General features: G+C 37.6%; 2 protein-coding genes across 3 annotated transcripts; both read left to right on the top strand.

Annotated features, from left to right (window-relative positions):
- The first annotated feature begins 1,531 nt into the window (after positions 1-1,531).
- On the top strand, positions 1,532-7,227 carry dnajc5aa (DnaJ (Hsp40) homolog, subfamily C, member 5aa). Its single transcript, XM_082519010.1, has 5 exons — positions 1,532-1,691; positions 2,524-2,652; positions 2,734-2,947; positions 3,035-3,206; positions 4,108-7,227. The coding sequence occupies exons 2-5, from the start codon at positions 2,543-2,545 to the stop codon at positions 4,209-4,211; spliced, it is 600 nt and encodes a 199-aa protein (XP_082375136.1). The 5' UTR covers positions 1,532-1,691; positions 2,524-2,542; the 3' UTR covers positions 4,212-7,227.
- Positions 7,228-9,331: 2,104 nt separating this feature from the next.
- LOC309696819 (tumor protein D54-like) lies at positions 9,332-16,329 on the top strand. 2 transcript variants are annotated; one of them, XM_082518253.1, is made up of 9 exons: positions 9,336-9,593; positions 10,503-10,612; positions 10,716-10,864; positions 11,096-11,143; positions 11,577-11,678; positions 14,235-14,261; positions 15,812-15,847; positions 15,949-15,997; positions 16,071-16,329. In XM_082518253.1, the coding sequence occupies exons 1-9, from the start codon at positions 9,581-9,583 to the stop codon at positions 16,146-16,148; spliced, it is 612 nt and encodes a 203-aa protein (XP_082374379.1). In that variant the 5' UTR covers positions 9,336-9,580; the 3' UTR covers positions 16,149-16,329. The 2 variants fall into 2 exon arrangements, with proteins under 2 accessions (XP_082374380.1, XP_082374379.1); XM_082518254.1 differs by lacking the exons at positions 14,235-14,261; positions 15,812-15,847; positions 15,949-15,997; positions 16,071-16,329 and adding an exon at positions 14,105-14,227 and having other exon boundaries at positions 9,332-9,593.
- The last annotated feature ends 2,010 nt before the right edge of the window (positions 16,330-18,339 follow it).

The raw sequence follows: 18,339 nt of genomic DNA, 5'->3' as shown, positions 1-18,339 counted from the left end.
CATGTTAATCACACCTTCACATGTTTATCATAGTTTATTATATAGCAGGTGTATTTCAGTAATAGCTGATTTATTTCTGTATAGTGGTGTACAGTCACACACCTCACGTGGGCATTATGTATGATACTCCGAAACTATAATTTAAACAACAATTTTACATATATGATCTTAAAACAGGACACAGACACTGTAATTGCTGACCTCATATCAAGTGTGTATGTAGACTGAGTTTATGTTTGACGTTTGTTTTATATCCAATCTTAACTCTCAAACATTTAAACAGCAGCTAGTCTGCAGCTGAGAGAATACAAACTTAAACTGGTTTGATTTTTAAAATCAGCAGGAAGTGCCACATTTTCACTCAGTCTTTTATTTGCTGCATGTTTTAAGTGTTTAAAAGGGGGAATGATGGAGGAATGTGTTGTAAGTGAGCATTGTGCTGTAAATCTCTGCACAAACAGTGTGTTGCATTGTCAATTTGGTTATTGATTATTCACAAAATCACCAAATGATTAATTTGGTGATTTCTTAAATGTAAAAATTTTATTATACTTGATTCTAATCTGCTGCTGAGTCTCCTACTCTGATAGAAATGCAGATAACACAGAACACAGATGACGAACACCTGTTCAACCAATCACATTCATTCATTCATTCATTCACCCAATCCGAAATCATCAAAGCAATTTTGCAAAGAGGCTGTATCTTGACAATCCGACCAGATATCTGAAAAAATAAACCACTACATTCTCGGCTAAAAAAAAAATATTAAAAGCGTGTTTGCTGACACACAAACAGTTTTTTTCAGTACAGTTCAGTTAGTTTCTACATGCCAGGGTTGCTGGTGTGCAGAAACGGGGCCACCAGGCCAAAGTTTTGACTCGATCAGCGATAACCCCGCCCCCTGAGTTTAAGATAAGATAAGATAAGATAAGATAAGATAAGATAAGATAAGATAGAACTTTATTAATCCCTCGGGTGGGTTCCTCTGGGAAATTCGATTTCCAAAAAAGCACAGCACCGACAGAAGTTACAGAGTTACAGAATATTATATATACACACACACACACACACACACACACACACACACACACACACACACACACACACACATATATATAAATACAGAGGGCCACCCTGAAAGATAAAACTAATTCATGAACAGCCAGGGGTCAGGACTGCCAAAATGAATTAATTAAATACATCGGTAAATAATTAATTAAATGTGTCAATAATTAATTAATTAAATATTTATTTAATTAATTAATTCCAATTTAATTTAATTACACATTTAACTAATTATTTGATGGTGTATTTAATTAATCCATTTAGTCACTCCTGGCCCTCCATAGAACTCAGTATCCATTTTAAATCTTTCTTATACAACTTCCAGTGGGTAAATTAAATGTAATATTTTTTAAAGGAACTCCCTTTTTAGCTTTCACGACAAATGCGGAGCTGCACATCTTTCCTCTAGCATCCTCCCCGTCGTGCACGCGCACGTCGGGTCGTCGTAGGGTGGTGGGGGGGGGGCGGAGCCAGCGGACTGCTGCACTGTCCATGGTTGTGTAGTGGGAGCCAGAGAAGGTCCGGGTACGTGCGAGGAGATGCGGCCATAGTCACGCTGCACTGTCTAAAATCATAACCTGCTGGGATCGTTAGCTTCGCAGCGCATTAGAGCCTACTGAAAGGTGAGCCTCCTCCTGCATTTCCATTATTTCCTTTCTTCCTCGACACTCTGGTCCTTGTCCTTGAAAATAACTGCTGACGATCCATTCCTGTCTTGCATCAAGAGCAGGCCGGGGAAGCGAACCAACATGGATGCTGTGCGCTATAGCAGTGCTGCTGCTGATGCTTGCACGGAGATTATGCTCTCAGCATCGTACCCAGAGTCTAATCCTTCCTATAGACATCTTTTGGAGCGGGATGCGATTCGTGACGAGTGGAAATTTGACAGCCGTTTGACTGAACATGTAGTTTTTGATGAAAATTTAAGAAATTAGGCATTATAGGGCCTCAAACAGCGTAGTAGATGTTGATTTGTGTCGAGATGACACCCATTTGGAGGCTTCTGTCTTCTTTAAAGAGTGTTTTCTGGTCTTCACCTGATGAAGCCTGTGCTGTTGCAGTGCGTTGTCTCTGTGGGTGTCAGCTGCTGATTTACTTAATTAAAGCAGCATATGCATCAGGGGTCCTGCCAAGATGTCACACCTTCAAAAATCAATAAGGAGAATTTATCTCCTGCTGAAAATCTAAAATTTATATCATCAAAATAAAAAAAGGAGAAAAATTCACTATTTTTTCCCCCTTTCCAGGACTTTTTTTCCATATATTTCCCACACAGCTGGGTGTTTCTAGTAAGTACTGGACATCTGTATTTCATCCAGACAGCACAGGACCAGCTGTTGCCTGCCTGCAGCAGAGAGCATGGAATCACAAGGGCCTCACTTTAGTTGAATGAATGTACATCCTGGTAAAACAGTCCAAGCAGTGCCTCTTAATTTTGTGCATTTCTGTGTGCAGCCTGTGGACGTGAGGCATCATGAGTGAGCAGCAGAGGCAGCGCTCTCTGTCCACCGCGGGTGAGTCTCTCTACCATGTGTTGGGAGTTGAGAAGATGGCCACGACGGACGATATAAAGAGATCTTACAGGTGAGGCTTTACTCTGGTCACCTGGCTTAGCTCACAGAAAGGTCTGATAACCTGTAAAGCTGACTGTGATGCATTCTGCAGGAAACTGGCGTTAAAGTTCCACCCTGACAAGAATCCCGACAATCCAGAGGCCGCAGATAAGTTCAAGGAGATAAACAACGCCCACGCCATCCTGAATGACCCCACGAAGCGTAACATTTACGATAAATATGGCTCTCTAGGCCTATATGTGGCAGAGCAGTTTGGAGAGGAGAATGTTAACACTTACTTTGTCCTTTCTAGCTGGTGGGCAAAGGTAAGACAGGATCGTTTACTGTTTGCTCTTGTACAACCTTTTACACCTGTTGTCTTAACCTTTATTTCATGAATCTGTTTCCTACAGGCTCTGTTTGTATTGTGTGGCCTGGCCACTGGCTGTTACTTCTGTTGCTGCCTGTGTTGCTGCTGTAACTGCTGCTGTGGAAGATGTAAACCACGGCCTCGAGAGGGCCAGGAGCAGGACTTTTATGTGTCCCCTGAGGACCTGGAGGCTCAGCTGCAATCTGATGAGAGAGGTGAGAACGAGCACCGTTTTGTTTGTTTTTTTTCTTCTCACAAGTACGTTTTTTTGTATAGCACTTATAAAAATAACAGTGCTACAAAGAGTGTCACAAAAACACATAAATCACACACACTCAAAATCCAAAAAATCTAACTCTTGCTGGAAACGGGTGGGAACAGTCTGCAGGCTCCTGCCTGAGGATCTCAGACTACACTTGGGGTGTTATGGGTACAGCAGCTCCAATATGTTTTCTGGATACAGGCTGCAAAGAGCTTTAAATGTAATAAGAAAAATCTTAAAATCTCTTCTAAAACAAAGAGGAAGCCAGTGCAAAGGCGTTCAGGCTGGTGTATTATGTTTGCTTTTCCTGTAAGAAGTCTTGCTGCTGGCTATTGAATCATTTTTATTTAAGTATTTTAATTAATAGCATTGTACATTTTACACCTTGCTAGTGTTTGATTGGACCCCTTTTGCCTTCAGAACTGCCTCATTTCTCTTTGGTATAGATTCCACAAGGTGCCGGAAGCATTCCTTAGAGGTTTTTGGCCATATTGACATGATAGCATCACATAGTTGCTGGAGATTTGCTGGCTGCACACTGGGTACACTAAACACACTATTATATTCAAGAAACCATATATTTTGAGATGATTTGGGTTTTGTGATTCCTGGTGGACTAAGCCAGTTGAAGACAAGTTCACTGTGGTCATAGAGTCAGCAGCACTCAGGTAGGCTGAACTACAAGGCAGGATGGAGCTACGCTTTTACATTGTTTATGCCAAATACTGACCCTAGCATCCAACTGCAGCAGAAATTAAGACTCATCGGACCAGACAATGTTTTTCAGTCTTCTATTGTCCAAGCTTGGTGAGTTTGTGTGAATTGTAGTGTTTGTCCTTGTGTTTGTCGTACAGAGGCTGGTGGTGAACCTATAGTGCTGCAGCCGTCAGCGACAGAGACAACCCAGTTAACATCAGATGGGCACCACTCCTACCGCACCGACCCCGGCTTCAACTAACCCTCCGTTCCCATCGATCCTGGCCTGCGGTCCTGCCTGCTTCCCTGCTCCACCTCAGTGAGATGAATGAAAGGGGCAAAACATCTTTCCACTTCAGAAAGAGAGCCATGCGGAGGTGAAGGGGACTAGTAAGCATGGCCCATGAAAGGAACTAATGAATTCGCATCCCTTACACCTCCCTCCCTGATCGGTCCGCTACGTATTTCCCCGCCAGTACGAGAAGAAATCCCTTTTATTTCTTCTTTTGTATCTCTCAGCCTTTACTCACACAGGTCGCCTGCCCTACCTTACCTTTCCCATAGTTTGCATTATGGTGTAGCATGCACTGTTTGGAAAAAAAGGTCTCCACGTTTTCTTTAATCCTTTGCAACATTTTTACTTTGCAAAGCCCATCATGCAGGTGCAGTTTTTTCAAATGAGTACAGTACATGAGGAGGGGATAAAGTTTACCAGATGTTTTATGCTAAAGGAACAGAGAGCCATGGCTCAGGGAGGTGCTGGTTGGAGAAGTGCTTGCTGGCTTAGGTGGTCGGTACCATCATCAAACCTCCAAGAACTAAGTTGTCATACATATTTACACTTTTCTCGTGTGATTCGCAATCGATATTCTTTCAGTTGAAAATGCCACCTGATGTTGTCAGACCTGCAGTGTGCGCCCCACCAGAGTGTTTTTAATGTCAATCATGAGGTTATTAAGGCACAGAGCTTTATTTGCAGACAGTTTGCTATAGATTTCTGCTGACGTTAGAGTTTCTGCTTTAGTTAGTAATTCGCTTTGGCATTTTCCTTCCTTCTGAAAGCCCCTCATCGCAGGACAGACTACTTCCCCCTGTTTTTCCTGCAGCACTGAGCAGGTTGTTATAATTGTTACTTTACATTAATGCATATTGTCTTTTAATGTATTTTAAATCAAATATGGCACATTTCAACCCCATGGTACAGTTCACTGTTGTTTCATCATATCACCAGCTACAAATTGACGATGACACTGGATACATAAAGTAAAAAAAAAAAAAAAAATCATACATAACCAACATGTTCTTATCTCAAGGAGTGATATAATGTTGTTTTGTCAGATGCCATAAATGTTTCCAGGTTAAAGATAAAATGTCCTTTGGTGACAGTGCCTTAATGCAATGGCCATAGTTAGTCCGTGAAAGTTAATAGTCTGGTTTTAGACACCTATGAAGTCTCTGTTAGGAGGCTGAAGGGGTGGAGGTGCATAAGTTGTAGTTTTGTCATGGAGGAGACCCTGGTTTGGTTCTTGTTTGAACTTATGCATCATGGTTTACCAAGTTTAAAACCAAAGAGCAGATTCAGAGAGCTTTAATTTTAACATAAATGTAAGCAGTCCAACAGAGAGCAGCGATTAGAGCACAGGGAGTCATCTGCTTATCTCGTAGAGATGAGTTCACAGACTGGAGAGAGCACTTTGGCAATGAGTAAATGGGCTCTTTTATGTGCAGGAGGTAATGAGTTGATGGGAAACAGGTACACCAACCTGCCGCTCAGCAAACAGGGGAGAGGACACACCTCTAGCTTGCTCGTGCACGGAATCCTACCAGGGACTGAGAGAGGCCATGGCACTTTGTGTTTTTCCTCTTTTAATTTTTGCTTTCACTCAGTTAGGTTTAAGCCCTAAAACTACTTGGTTGGCCTCCCTTTAAAATAGCAGCCTTGCTTGATGACGTTGGAAGTGACAGTTCTGTGTCACCAGTGCCATAACCCGGTGCATCGTGAGCTGCCACCAAAGGACACCTTGTGCATAAATGAGCCTCGGCTTTGACAAAACAGCGTTATCTGACACCCGACTAATGAGAATGGGCAGATGAAACAATAACATTTCAATAGATTGTATTTATTTTATGGTGACACATCCAGTCTCTTCTTCTCTTCTGTTTTCCTGTCCTTACCTAAGATTTGTACTAATAGTAAAACTATTTTTTAGAGCTACTGCAGCTCACTAAGACTGAGAGACCTTTATTTTATGTTAGTTTTATTTTTCTGCTACGTGAAGCCAAGGAGCTCCAGGTAATCCAGCTGGCTCTGATGAGAACTGCTAAAAGGTAGAAATAACAGATATTTATCAGCAGCAGTGCTGGTTAGGAGGGTGACATGTTTTTAACTCTAGATAAGGTTTAGGGGAAAAAAACATGTTACACTCTTTTGAGTTATTATTATAAAAAAAATAATTAGCATGGAGGATTTCTATTTTCAACTCATTCCTGTGTTTTGAACTGTCCGATGACTTTGATATTTTGTCCGATGCTGTGTGATCGTTCCTCATTGTCGACTTTTCTGAATCCATGCTCATCAGGCATATCATCTGTGAGCCAGTGCTACAGGCAGCTCAGAGTAAAAGATTTTTACATACTGCTGAATTTGCATATATTGCCACACATTTTTGCCATAAATCGCCATGAACATCTTCGCCACTTTGTCAGTTTCATGACTGCTAATGATGTGTTTTTAATGGTTTACAATTGGTGAGCTCCCGTTGCCCACCCTCTGCTATTAACGGTATGGATGTTGACCTCTGTGGCCCTTGTATCATGTTTCCTGTAACCCTTGATGAAACGTAGATGTTCCTGTCATGGCTTTTTCATTGAGATACTGAAAAATGCTACTGTAAATGTTCTAAGTTGAATGCACTGTGTGTTTAAAAAAAAAATTGTAATGGATCAATGATCAGGAAATGACTCCATAAAAAGACAATATAGTATATAGTGTAACTATAGTGAAATGGTTATATGATGCATTTTTGGAATTTTATTTATTTCATACTTGGTCATGTTTCAGATGATGATCGATTATGATTTTAACTGGTATGGTGTTGTAATGTAGCCATTAAATTTTGCAAGGAATGGTTTAATGGTTAAGGTCGCTTGTACATACACTTGGCCCATATAAAGTATAAACCTTAACATTTATGTTGTAGCATGGTAACTGTGTGTCTGGAAGAAAACAAGTGGATCATTGATCTCATTTGCTCTTGGTGAATAAATGTTCCTCAACATTTTGACTCGGGTTTTTATCAAATTAAGTTACATACAGGTTTTTTGTTTTGACACGGATTTCAGATATTTACAGTAGTAGTAATGATATTACTCAGGTAATGTTTTAAGCCGAATAACCAACAAGTTAATGTCAAGTCTTGAACCAACCTTCATTTCTTTATATTTTGTTTCCAGGGAGCCAGATTTGTAATTTTTTAAGAGGTCTTGAGTGATAGTTGTCTGGACTTTTGAAGGTATGGCTGCTTTTTCACCAATTTTTCCGTCCAGTCGGTGTATATGTACGGAGCCCCGCAGGGGACATGGGAGAAAAAAAATGAAGACTGACTTTGCGAGATCCCGAGTTCGTTTTGTGAGATCTCGCAAAAGTCCGTCTTAATTTTTTTTTCTCCCATGTCCCCTGCGGGGCTCCGTATATATGACCATTTTCAGAGGATTTTTGTTTTTTTTAAACCTGATACAGGACATGAGAGATGCATCTACTTGGCCACTGGCCCATCTAGCCTCATCAGAAATAGTGTCAGTGGAAGGAAAACAAGAAGAAAAAGCTCAAGTATGCCAAACTGGAGTGAAAATCAGCAGCAGCAGGTCTTATGGAGCAATGAAATCAAAAAATCTTTGGCCCAGTTCATTGTCATTTCTTTATGAAGGCGGTCAGGAAAGAGGTACAGCTGTGAGTGTCTACAGCCAACTGTAAACTCTGCACGATCAGTTTGGAGCTGCATTTCAGCTGACGGTGTCTTGTTGGTTTTTCACAGTTGCTGTAACATATGAAAGTACTGTCAAATTTTCAATCACCATGCAGAAAAGTAAGCATCTAAATGACAATAACTAAATAAATGTCATATTAAATATTAAAAAATAAGCATGAACACTGTTGAAATCCTTTACACCAATTTGTCTTTAAAATTATTATTATATTATTACTTTTAATTTAAAATATACTGCACATATATAAAAAGAATAATAAAAAAATTTAATAATTAATTTTGACAATGAAATGCTAATGCTAAATGCTAACATAACAGCTGTCAGTTATTACATTTTTGCTCACATGTGAAGGTATTTGTTAGATAAACAAATGTATCTAACTGTAATTAAAAATCAATTTTTTTTAAGCAAAAGGATATTAATTAAAAAAAACAAAGTAATCTGACTTCCAAATAAATCATCCCTTACCTTCATAGTGTGGTGGATTGTTTAGCCAGCAGATGGAGACAAGTCATTCTTCCAACTTACCTCAGGATCCTTGTACTAAAACATCTCTCAACTGTTCAAACTAGCAATTTGATTTGATTTGAAACTTTGATTTCATGTACATGAGTATAGATTTTATTTGTGATTTTACCCTTGTTTTTTGAAGCTATACTGTGCAGGGGATAAGGCTAGATGCAGCATGTTTTTAGTTAAACTAATTTAAAGGACAAAGTAGGCATATGTGAACATCTTGCTCCTCTTCTTTGCATGGGTTTTAATCTGCATGTGTGGGTGGCCTGGTCAACCATGTTCACAGACAATGATTTCCTTAATAGAATCATACCTGTTTTAATGCAGTTCCACCTGTGGGCCTGAAGATCTCTGAATCTTTTGATGATATCATGAAGGGTAAATGGAAATATATTTAAAGTCTTCACAATTTTATGTTGAGGAATATTATCAAAATTGTTCCACAATTTGCAGATGCAGCTTTTGCAGACTGATGATCTTTTTGAGATCATCTGACTGATGAAATGAGTTAAATATGAGCTACTACTTTTCTTAAAATGAAGCATTGTCTCAGTTTAAATATTTTATATCGTCCTGAGAACCAAGGGAAAAAAAATATATTTCAGTTTAGCTGTTGTCCACTACAATGAATAGGCTGGCTCTCAGGAGGATATGCTTTCTATGATCTGTTGATAACATATGGGTTTATGACATTTACACAATGACACAAGTTATTTTAGAATTGGGGATGTATATTATTGTACAACATAAGTACTAATAATTATCTTTCTCTTTTGTTGTTTTAAGTATGTTTTGATGGTTAAACCTTTGACTTCAGTTAAAAAACTCTAAATACTTTTGTCACCAATTTGCAAGACAACGTTCAATGCTACTTTATGTAATAAAGTCGTATTAGATAGGACACTTCTTTTTCCTTTGCGTGAGTTTTAAGGAAGGTTTAATTGTGCTATAGGTTTCTTTAAAAAAAAATCCTGCTCGTGGTCATCATTGTTCCTGTGGTGTGTATGTGTGTGGGTGTAAGCCCATTAACAGCCTCGGTGATCCTGGCTGCCTGCCTCCTGCTGAGCTCAGTGGGGACAGTTGGCAGCAGCTAGCCAGTCAAACACTTGCGAGGTGAAACTGGCAGCAATGAGCAGACAAGGTAAGACCGTCTCGCCATGTCTGTATGGGACCATGTGTGAAATTAGCACCGACATGCATTTACTTTAAAGGTTCATGTTATCAGCTAACAGCAACAAATGTGCAACAGGTGAGGTTAGCTGTTAGCAGAGCAGCTACTTATTAGCTAGTTTTTTGTACAGGAAGAGGGGGAGGAGAGTTCAGCACTGAGGACAGCTCCAGTGTCTGTTTATATATGTCTACAAAAAGTGTTAAAAGTATGCAGAAGTTTCATATGTATCTATAAAAGGCTTTTCTGTGGCTTTTTGTACATAACATCTATATTAGCTATATCGTTAGCTGTGTATATGCTATACTGTGTATCTATACCTACATTTGGTGTATTTTGTTGTTGTTTTATGCATTTTAAAGGCATTTCTAAGTTAGATGAGGTTCTGAAGGCTAATGATATTTATGTCTGGTGAGTGCTATGTATTTATCTGTACAAATAAACAGGAACTAAACAGTTATGTAATAGGTGTTTCCATTTTACATGGCTTTATCTTATAGTTCATTGCCCTCATTGTTCGTGATGGGTTTTTTTATTCTCACTGAATATGTTCTCTTAGGTGTTTTTAATTAAATGTGAACTCTTCATCCAGTGCGCATTTTGTTGTTAATTTTCATGTTTTTCAAAGGCCTGTCTACTTCACAATCAAAGCACTAAATACTATGGTTTGTAGATTTGGTTAATGCAGCATACCTTTTCTATTAAAACATATATTAAATCAGATACAAATACATTATATATATAAGAGCCAGCTAAGTTAACCTGGGCTTCAGTTACACCACAATAGCCAATATTTTGTTAATAAAATAGTCAAAGGTAACAGGAAAGTATCTATATGATTTTTTTAATTTATCTGGTCTTTTCCTCTTTGCTGTTTCTAAGGTTTTGGTGGAGCTTCTGTTCACTTCTCTCCGAGCATACTGGGAAATGGATCTTCACCCACAGATCTTACAGAGGAGGACTTAGATGCTCTACGTTTTGAACTTACAAAAGTAAAGTTATTCATGGGGGTATTTGGGACAATGTGGGATAGAAACCCTGCTCTAAAGAAAAATTGATATGTGTAACATCAGCTTTTTTTTTTCTTTCTCGCAGACAGAGGATGAAATTCAGGCCTTGAGGCAGGTGCTTTTGGCCAAAGAACAATACGCAGCAGACATCAGAAGGCAACTAGGAATGAGTCCGCTCGGTAACATCAAACAGAGCATATCCAAAGGATGGCAAGAGGTCCAGACCTCAGCCCCGTATGTGCACTTTGGTCCCCATAAACATAATAATGTTTGCTAATTGTTTGAAAACTATTGATAGTTTAACTGATTGAAAACACCTAAACCACTGTCGTGATAGATCGCTTACCACACATATCTTAGTGCACTTTTGTTACGTAACCATGGAAAGTACTCTAATGACTGTCGTAGGCTCTCTATTGTGTCAGCTCAATAATCTGTCAACCTGTGCATGTTCTGTCCATTCAGATATCTCACAGCCTCTGCAACTCTGGATGACATCAGCCACTCCAGTGTGTGAGTGTTCCTCATTATATGCACAAAATAATAAACGTTCTTACTATGTTTTATGACGCAGGGATTTTCCAAAGTTTTGTCCTGCACTCACATGCTAAGGAGGGATCTCTTCAAAGAAACAAGGGATGGGATTTTCCTTGTCAAATAGGATTGGTGCCCCGTTAATAGCCTCACAGCCTGACTTAGCACAAGGAGCAGCAGTATTAACGGGAAACAGGAGGACCAGCCTGAAGCGTTCATTAGAGACAGAGTGAGAGATCTGCTTCAGCCAGATGGACTGTCGCCAGTGACGTCTATGAGCTTATTGTTAACGACGTCTGAGTTAATACCTTTGTGCTCCCTGTATGCACCTGCCTGTTATGTAATATATTACAATAGCGAGAGACTTTTCTTAATTCAGATCCTGACTTCTACTGCTAATTTCTCCTTGTAGATATGTGAGGACACGGGACAGTCTCTCTCATGCAGGCCAGGTGACATCTGCTGCAATGTCTAGTGTGGGCGTGGTCATCACCAGGAGACTGGCACAGATGAGGTACACCCATAGTCAGTTCCTCCACTCAATCTTCATAATAAAAGGCTTTTTTTTAAAAAACTTTTTAAATTAGCTTTGTTCAAAAATGACTCGGTAGTGAGTAAAAAGTAATAGGATAAATGTCGTTAAGATTGTACTTCCTTTAAGTTCCCTTTAGCTTAAAAATCAAATGCCAGGCTTTTCTTGCACATAATGAAAGAGGACTAAGAGTTCACAGTGCAAAGGCTATCATAGGGGTGTTGGAAAAGCTGTCTTTGGCTAGTTCAGCTGGACAGATGGATGGATAGGAGGCCAACAGAGAGGCATGACAAGTGGACAGCATGTCAAAAGGGTGATTTGAAGTGTAAACTGTGGCTTTTTCTTTCAGCTGCTCCCTTATTCACGAGATGTCACCACAGCGGGTGGCTCTGCATATTTGATTTGGCAGATTTACATGTTAGAAAACACTATCAAAGACTGCAAGTTACAAGCATTGCAATTAGGTGTTGAGAGGAGGCAAATGCAGGACACTGAGGCAGACATAGTGAACAGAAAAACAAGTCTTACTCTGATTGTGCAGAAACACAAAATCATAGAAATAATAATAACTTTATTTGTATAGCACTTTTCAAAACACAGGGTAAAACTCGAGAGGAAACACAGGAGAGCAAACAGGAGAATGAAAAATAAGTGGGAAATGATGGACATGTGAAACAAATAAAACACAGCTAAAAACAATCAAAGCAATAAATAAAAGTAGGACTGGAAAATAAAATATAACTGATATTAAAAGGCATAAAAAAAGATCAACACTAACATGAAACATGGAATTAGGCCCCTAATGTAGATCAACAGGAGATAGAATGAGTGAACCAAAGGCAACCCACTCAGTCACACCAATATGCCAAAAGTCCAAAACAAAATTGATTGTTAAAGTGGCAAAATCGTGCCGCGGGCATACACAACCCGAAATACACAAGGAAATAGGACACAATGGGGTAACGAGATGAAGGTGAAGATAATCAAAGACACTTGAGAAAAGTAATTCTACAAAATTAAAAAAGTAAGTGAGACCTGTTTCGGAAACATGATATACAGGAGTTCACACAAGAGAATGGGAGAGGAAAGATACAGGGAATAAAATAAACACTAATACAAACTGAAACTATGAGCCCAAAGATAGGTTAAGGGCTCCTTAATTTGTGATTATGTTAGTTTTATTTCTGTATTTACATCCTAACTCTCGCATTAGGATTCACTTTTCTGTCTTAGTTTAGAGTTTAATGTTGCACAACTGAAACAGCTTGTATAATTTCACATCCGACATTGGTACTGATAATGTTAAGCGCACATGTAAAGTTTCAAATTATGGTACCGAGTACTGACTGAACAGACTCAGACGGAAGCAATCCTTATACATGCTGCTAACGTGTAATCCTGCATTAGTCACAATTATAGCTACTCTAAACTCCACAGGAAAAAAACATCAATACTAACAAAATCCTTCACTGTCGTAACCCCTAGAATTTGCTTTCATAACCATCCTTTCAAAAATGACAAGGATTTCTTCTGATACTAACATTTCCATTTGAGTCTGTCAGATTTTTAGAAATTCAATAAAAATAGCTGATTGTTAACAGGTTAATGTCAGTTAGACCTTCACTAATCCGGGAGTCTTTCATCAGTTATCTTACAAGTCTCTGGGTGCAGTAGGGAGTATGTCATGGTTTCATGGTGGTTTCATTTATGAGTAAATTGTATTTTATATCCAAATACCTTTTAATGGCTCTATATGTGTTTCTTATTTATTTTCCTTCATCAGTGGCAGATATTCAAAAATCTTATAATTGTATTAATTATCATTTTAATGCAAAAAATAGTCAAAAATACAAATTATATAAACAAAATTACATTTGCATTTTTATTTCTTACCAGATCAATTTTCCTTGTTTTATCAATGCTAGAAGAAGATTAAAACTTTTAAAGTGATGGTATGTTTGAGTGAGGTATGTCTTTACAGTGTGCTGGTATTGGTTTAAAACCCAGATTAGATGAACAAGAGATTGCTTGAGGGATTCTAGTCAGGGTGGGGCTTTTTCATCCTTTGCTACTTCCAAACTTATTTTTCCAACAGAATTTCTACAAACATCTTGTTTTTGAAAGATTTATGCAGAAAAAATCCAAACCAAAGCTTCTCCAGTAGTAGATCTTAAAATTCAAGGTCTGGTAACCGTGGCTCAATGCAAAATAGTTACAATACATTCAAAGCCTGTAATGTTAAAAAAAAATACATATAATAATTATATATTATGACCCCATACCACAGCACTGGGCCAGTTCCTGAAGAAAACTATTAAAAGATGTCAAATAAGTAGATTTAGAACTTCCTGACAGGCTCGAAATTTTGGTTGAAGTGCCTCTTGTGTTTATGTTCAACCACTAAACAGCTGTAATCCAATCACCGTGGAGCACCTGGCCATCAGCAGCAGTAGCTGTTGTTGTAATCCTTGTGGAAACAGAAGCTGATGTGATGTTATCTGTGTCTGTCTGTTTATCTTCATGCTGCAAACTCAACAGAGCTCTGCCTCTTCCAAGCCCACCACGGTAAGATCTGTGAGCGGTAAGACTGAAGTGAGCTGCATGAGAGGGTGTGACCTAAAAAGAATAAAGAAAGAAAAGTGGAAAGTGGTGATTTAGAGCGTTAGAACATCACACATTTCACATCATGCAGTCACTGAAATGGAACTGAAATAATCAGCGTGATTTAAAGAAGATGTTAAATTGTTTTGGGGTTTTCTTCATTTCTATCTTTTTAGATCCAGATGTTTGACATGTCAAGTGTTTTTTAAACAAAAACTTATTTTCCACCTTTTTTCTCTCAATTTTTTGACTAATTCAAGAATTTTGAGAACAAGACTTAAATTAATTTATAGTTCAATAAGGAGAAATTGTTTGAAAGAAAAGAACAAATTTGTTGCATGTAAAATGTAAGCATTTCTAGCAGTTATTCTATGATAAGAGGCAAAATCATGGAGCAGATTCCCAGATAAAGGAGACCGTAACTTCACCACCCAGTGTCTAGGCCAGAGGTCTGGAGCCTGTGGATCTGTTGCCCAGCTTTAGCAACTCCCTGTGATTTTGACAGAAAAATAAATAGTATAAAATAATTAATATACTGTTATAAAAATGTGTAATATGTGCCTACATCTAGATATCAACTGGTGCCGTATCTGGTTAATTTTGCTGAACATCAGTAGCAGTGGTTTCCATGAATGCAGACACATAAACACCTCATCATTTTCAAAATGTGCTCCAGCTTCCTTCCCATTTCCTAACGAGTCACCACAGGAGAAGAATCAGCATGCTTGTGATGCCCCAGAGGCTGGGTTTGGATCCTCTACTAGTCTTAAGCCAGAGATCTTTAATATAAGGTCAATCCTCTACACATATGGAGCCACTGAGCTACTGACTCCAAAAATGTGTCGTGGACAGATTTGTTTGCTTTCACTGCCCACGCTGATGTTTTACCATTATACTTCATCTACAGCTGGGCTTTCAAATTAAACTAAAACTGGTCTTCTTTTTTATTTTTAAAGTTTTTGAAAGCTATTAATCTGCTATATGTTAAACTTTCTATTATCAAAGTGGACTCCACAGTGCTGTAGCCATCACAATGATGGCCTAAACATGCATTTCTCCCTTCAGATATTTTTTTAGTTGTGTTACACAGATTAAGATTTGTGTAAAACCCTTTCCACACAATCAAGAGCCGAGCAATAAAAGTGCTTTTTATCTATATAAGATATGACATCATCATATTGGCCAGCAACCGCCTACAAACAGGCTAAAATTTCCCACTGGCATCTATGAGCCTGCAAAACTTTATGAAAACATAATCTGATTTTAATTTCATGACGCTAACATCTAATTAATCCCACAAGAGTTGAATTATTCATGATTATATTATTACATATATTATCACAGATAGATCTTCCTTTCTGAACTAATCTGAAACTGTTATTATAAACGTTTTAACCCTTATTGTACAAATCTACAAAATCTGCAGCAAAATAAAATGTATTTATTTATTTTTTGTAATTTTAAGGCTTATTTGTCTTTTTTAATGCTTAAGTGTCCTGCTTTCTGTTTCCCAGCACACTGAGCCACACCATAAGTGTGCCGAGTATGAGGTAAAACACCATGTCTCTTTGTCTCTTTAGATCTTTTCATATATGCATGGCTTAGACATTAACTTTGCTCATCTTTTAATATGTCCTTTGTCTTTCCTCAGGCATTCCTCTACATTCAGATCTTTTGAGGAAATGGTTGGCAATATGAAGGTAAACAGCAGGAAGGTGGATAAAACAGTTAGCTCTGTGCTTCTTGTTTTGAATACTGTCACTTGTTTCATAGGATAAGGTGACTGGCAGCACGTCAACTAATGGAAACGCGTCCGGGTTTGAAAGAAGATCCCATCGCCACAGTCAATGAGGAAAAACCAGTCTAATGTCAATAATTATTTTCATGACTTCTAAAGCTATAAAAGAAAATAATTTTGCTCCCTGTCTGTATGAATTTGTTTTTTGACTGTAATCTAAAACCGATTGTCTGATAGAATATGTTAAATTTTTAACTTAAGCTCATTTTGACATAAAACATTTTTAATATTCAATACTCAGTTTCATGGATGTAATTTATTTTGACATGTGTGTGCAGAGACTCATGCAGAAATCAGCTGTAATTTAAATTATAAGTATTTTTGTAATTGAACATTTTTCAATTAAAGTTAATAGAATGGTGTGCAGTCTTTTGAAATGGATGTTAAAATACATTGTCCATATTGTTTGATCACGGACAATATAAAACGATTTCACTTCATAGGTATGAACCTCTAGGTGGTGCAAGAGATACACAAGGGGTGTCAAGGCCATTTTAATTCTAGGGTCTCATACATCCTCATAGATGGAAATCAAGTGGGACAGACTTTGTTTTAGAAACTATTAAAACTTTAATCTTATATTTCTAATAACATAAAAAAAGTTAAATTATATTTATTATCTGCAATTTTCACACTTAGCAAATTTATTGATACACCTATGCTGCCTACCTACTTTGTGTCCATTCTACTTTACTTAATCAGCCTTTAGCTAAAAGCTGCAATCCCAAAAATGAAATCCTACAGAGAAGGACCCAATATTTATAGATCATTTATCATTTATAGATCAAAAGGTTATTATAAATATGTATACCTGGCTTATCATAACGGAACATTTATTAAAGTGTTGAAAATAAAAAGCCATAAAAGTGACAACCACGAATGTTAGCAAGCCTTAATGACATTAACCAAAAGCTTTATTGACTGACCAATGCATTTTCGGCTTGTGGCCTTCATCAGGGCCACAGTAACACATAATAGAAGTTTGCTTAAATAAAAGGCAGGAAACAGAAAAAAATCAAATTAACCAATCACGTCTTCATAGAAAAACCATCTTAAAATAATACATGTATGAAATACATAAGAAAAATATTACAAATATACAAAAAAACTATAAAATGATTACAAAGGAAAGTATTTCATGAAAAAAGGAGTCAGTGCAGCAGTTAGATTAAAAAACAAGAGTACATCATAACATGGAACCACATTTGTGGTAAGGTCCATGTAAAATCTCTAAAATATAAACTTAAAATGTAGACTTAAAACGAGATGTCTAGAAAGCTACTCTTTCTTTTGTTGATGAATAAATAAACATTACCCATGCGAGAATAATTGACAAAACAAAGTAACTGGTAAAAAAGAATAAAAACAGTAAAAAGGGTACAGTTCACAAAATCTCATTGATAGAAAAATCCTCATTCATACCTCTAGGGTGCAGACTCTATCCAAAATGCTTGTCTTTTTTCCTGATAAAATTAATGTTACCACCTCTTTGGTTTAATTTAATGGCTTCAATGCCTAGAAAGAATAAAGGTGAATTTGGATGTTTATCATTGAAGTGTCTTGCAACAGGGCTGGTTAGATCATTCCTCTTGAACTTCTGTCTTCATTAATTTGATCTTTCAGAGGGCGGGATGTTTCTCCTATATATTTTATTGCATGGGCACTGTATCATGTAAATTACATTTTTAGTTCTGCATGTGATAAAGCACTTAATGGCAGTGGTTTTGTCACTTATGGGATCTTTAAATTATTTAACATTTTTGATATATTGAAAATTTATGCATTACCCACATATGAAATTACCTTGTAGGTTATGGCTTATCAGGGTTTTATCTGGAGTATAGGGTCCTGGGAAGCTCTAACAAGCCTATTTTTAATATTTCTTCCTCTTCTATAGGTTATCATTGGTGGTTCTCTAAAGGTACCTAATAAGTTTGGGTCATTTTAAAGGATATGCCAGTGTTTTAAAATCATTTCTTTAATGTTCCTGGTTTTTGGTGCAAAGGTTGTACAAAAGACAAGTTTAGGTTTAAGTTTTGGAGATTTCTTACTTGCTAAATAGAAATCCCTGCTTATTGAATTCACCTACTCTTCTGCAGATCTTAACCTGTCCTCTTTGTAGGCTACTATCTTTCTTTAAATTTGTTCAACATCTTTTCTTTGCTCTTATTATATTCATCCGGAATTCACAGATATGTTTGAGTCTAATCAGTTGGCTTACAGGGATGCTTAACCAATTAACCA

The sequence above is a fragment of the Aulonocara stuartgranti genome (genome assembly GCF_965226115.1).
Source record: "Aulonocara stuartgranti genome assembly, chromosome: 20".
NCBI classification, from domain to species: Eukaryota; Metazoa; Chordata; class Actinopteri; order Cichliformes; family Cichlidae; genus Aulonocara; species Aulonocara stuartgranti.
Note: the sequence above shows the minus strand (reverse complement) of the source record. Positions and strands in the feature narration are given on the sequence as shown.

Excerpts from the sequence above, each read along its gene's own strand:
- dnajc5aa (XM_082519010.1), top strand. The coding sequence starts at position 2,543 with ATGAGTGAGCAGCAGAGGCAGCGCTCTCTGTCCACCGCGGGTGAGTCT. Across the intron at positions 2,653-2,733 it reads GATATAAAGAGATCTTACAG|GAAACTGGCGTTAAAGTTCC; the intron begins GTGAGGCTTTAC and ends TGCATTCTGCAG. Across the intron at positions 3,207-4,107 it reads GCTGCAATCTGATGAGAGAG|AGGCTGGTGGTGAACCTATA; the intron begins GTGAGAACGAGC and ends TTTGTCGTACAG.
- LOC309696819 (XM_082518253.1), top strand. Across the intron at positions 10,865-11,095 it reads GAGGTCCAGACCTCAGCCCC|ATATCTCACAGCCTCTGCAA; the intron begins GTATGTGCACTT and ends CTGTCCATTCAG. Across the intron at positions 14,262-15,811 it reads CCTCTTCCAAGCCCACCACG|CACACTGAGCCACACCATAA; the intron begins GTAAGATCTGTG and ends TCTGTTTCCCAG.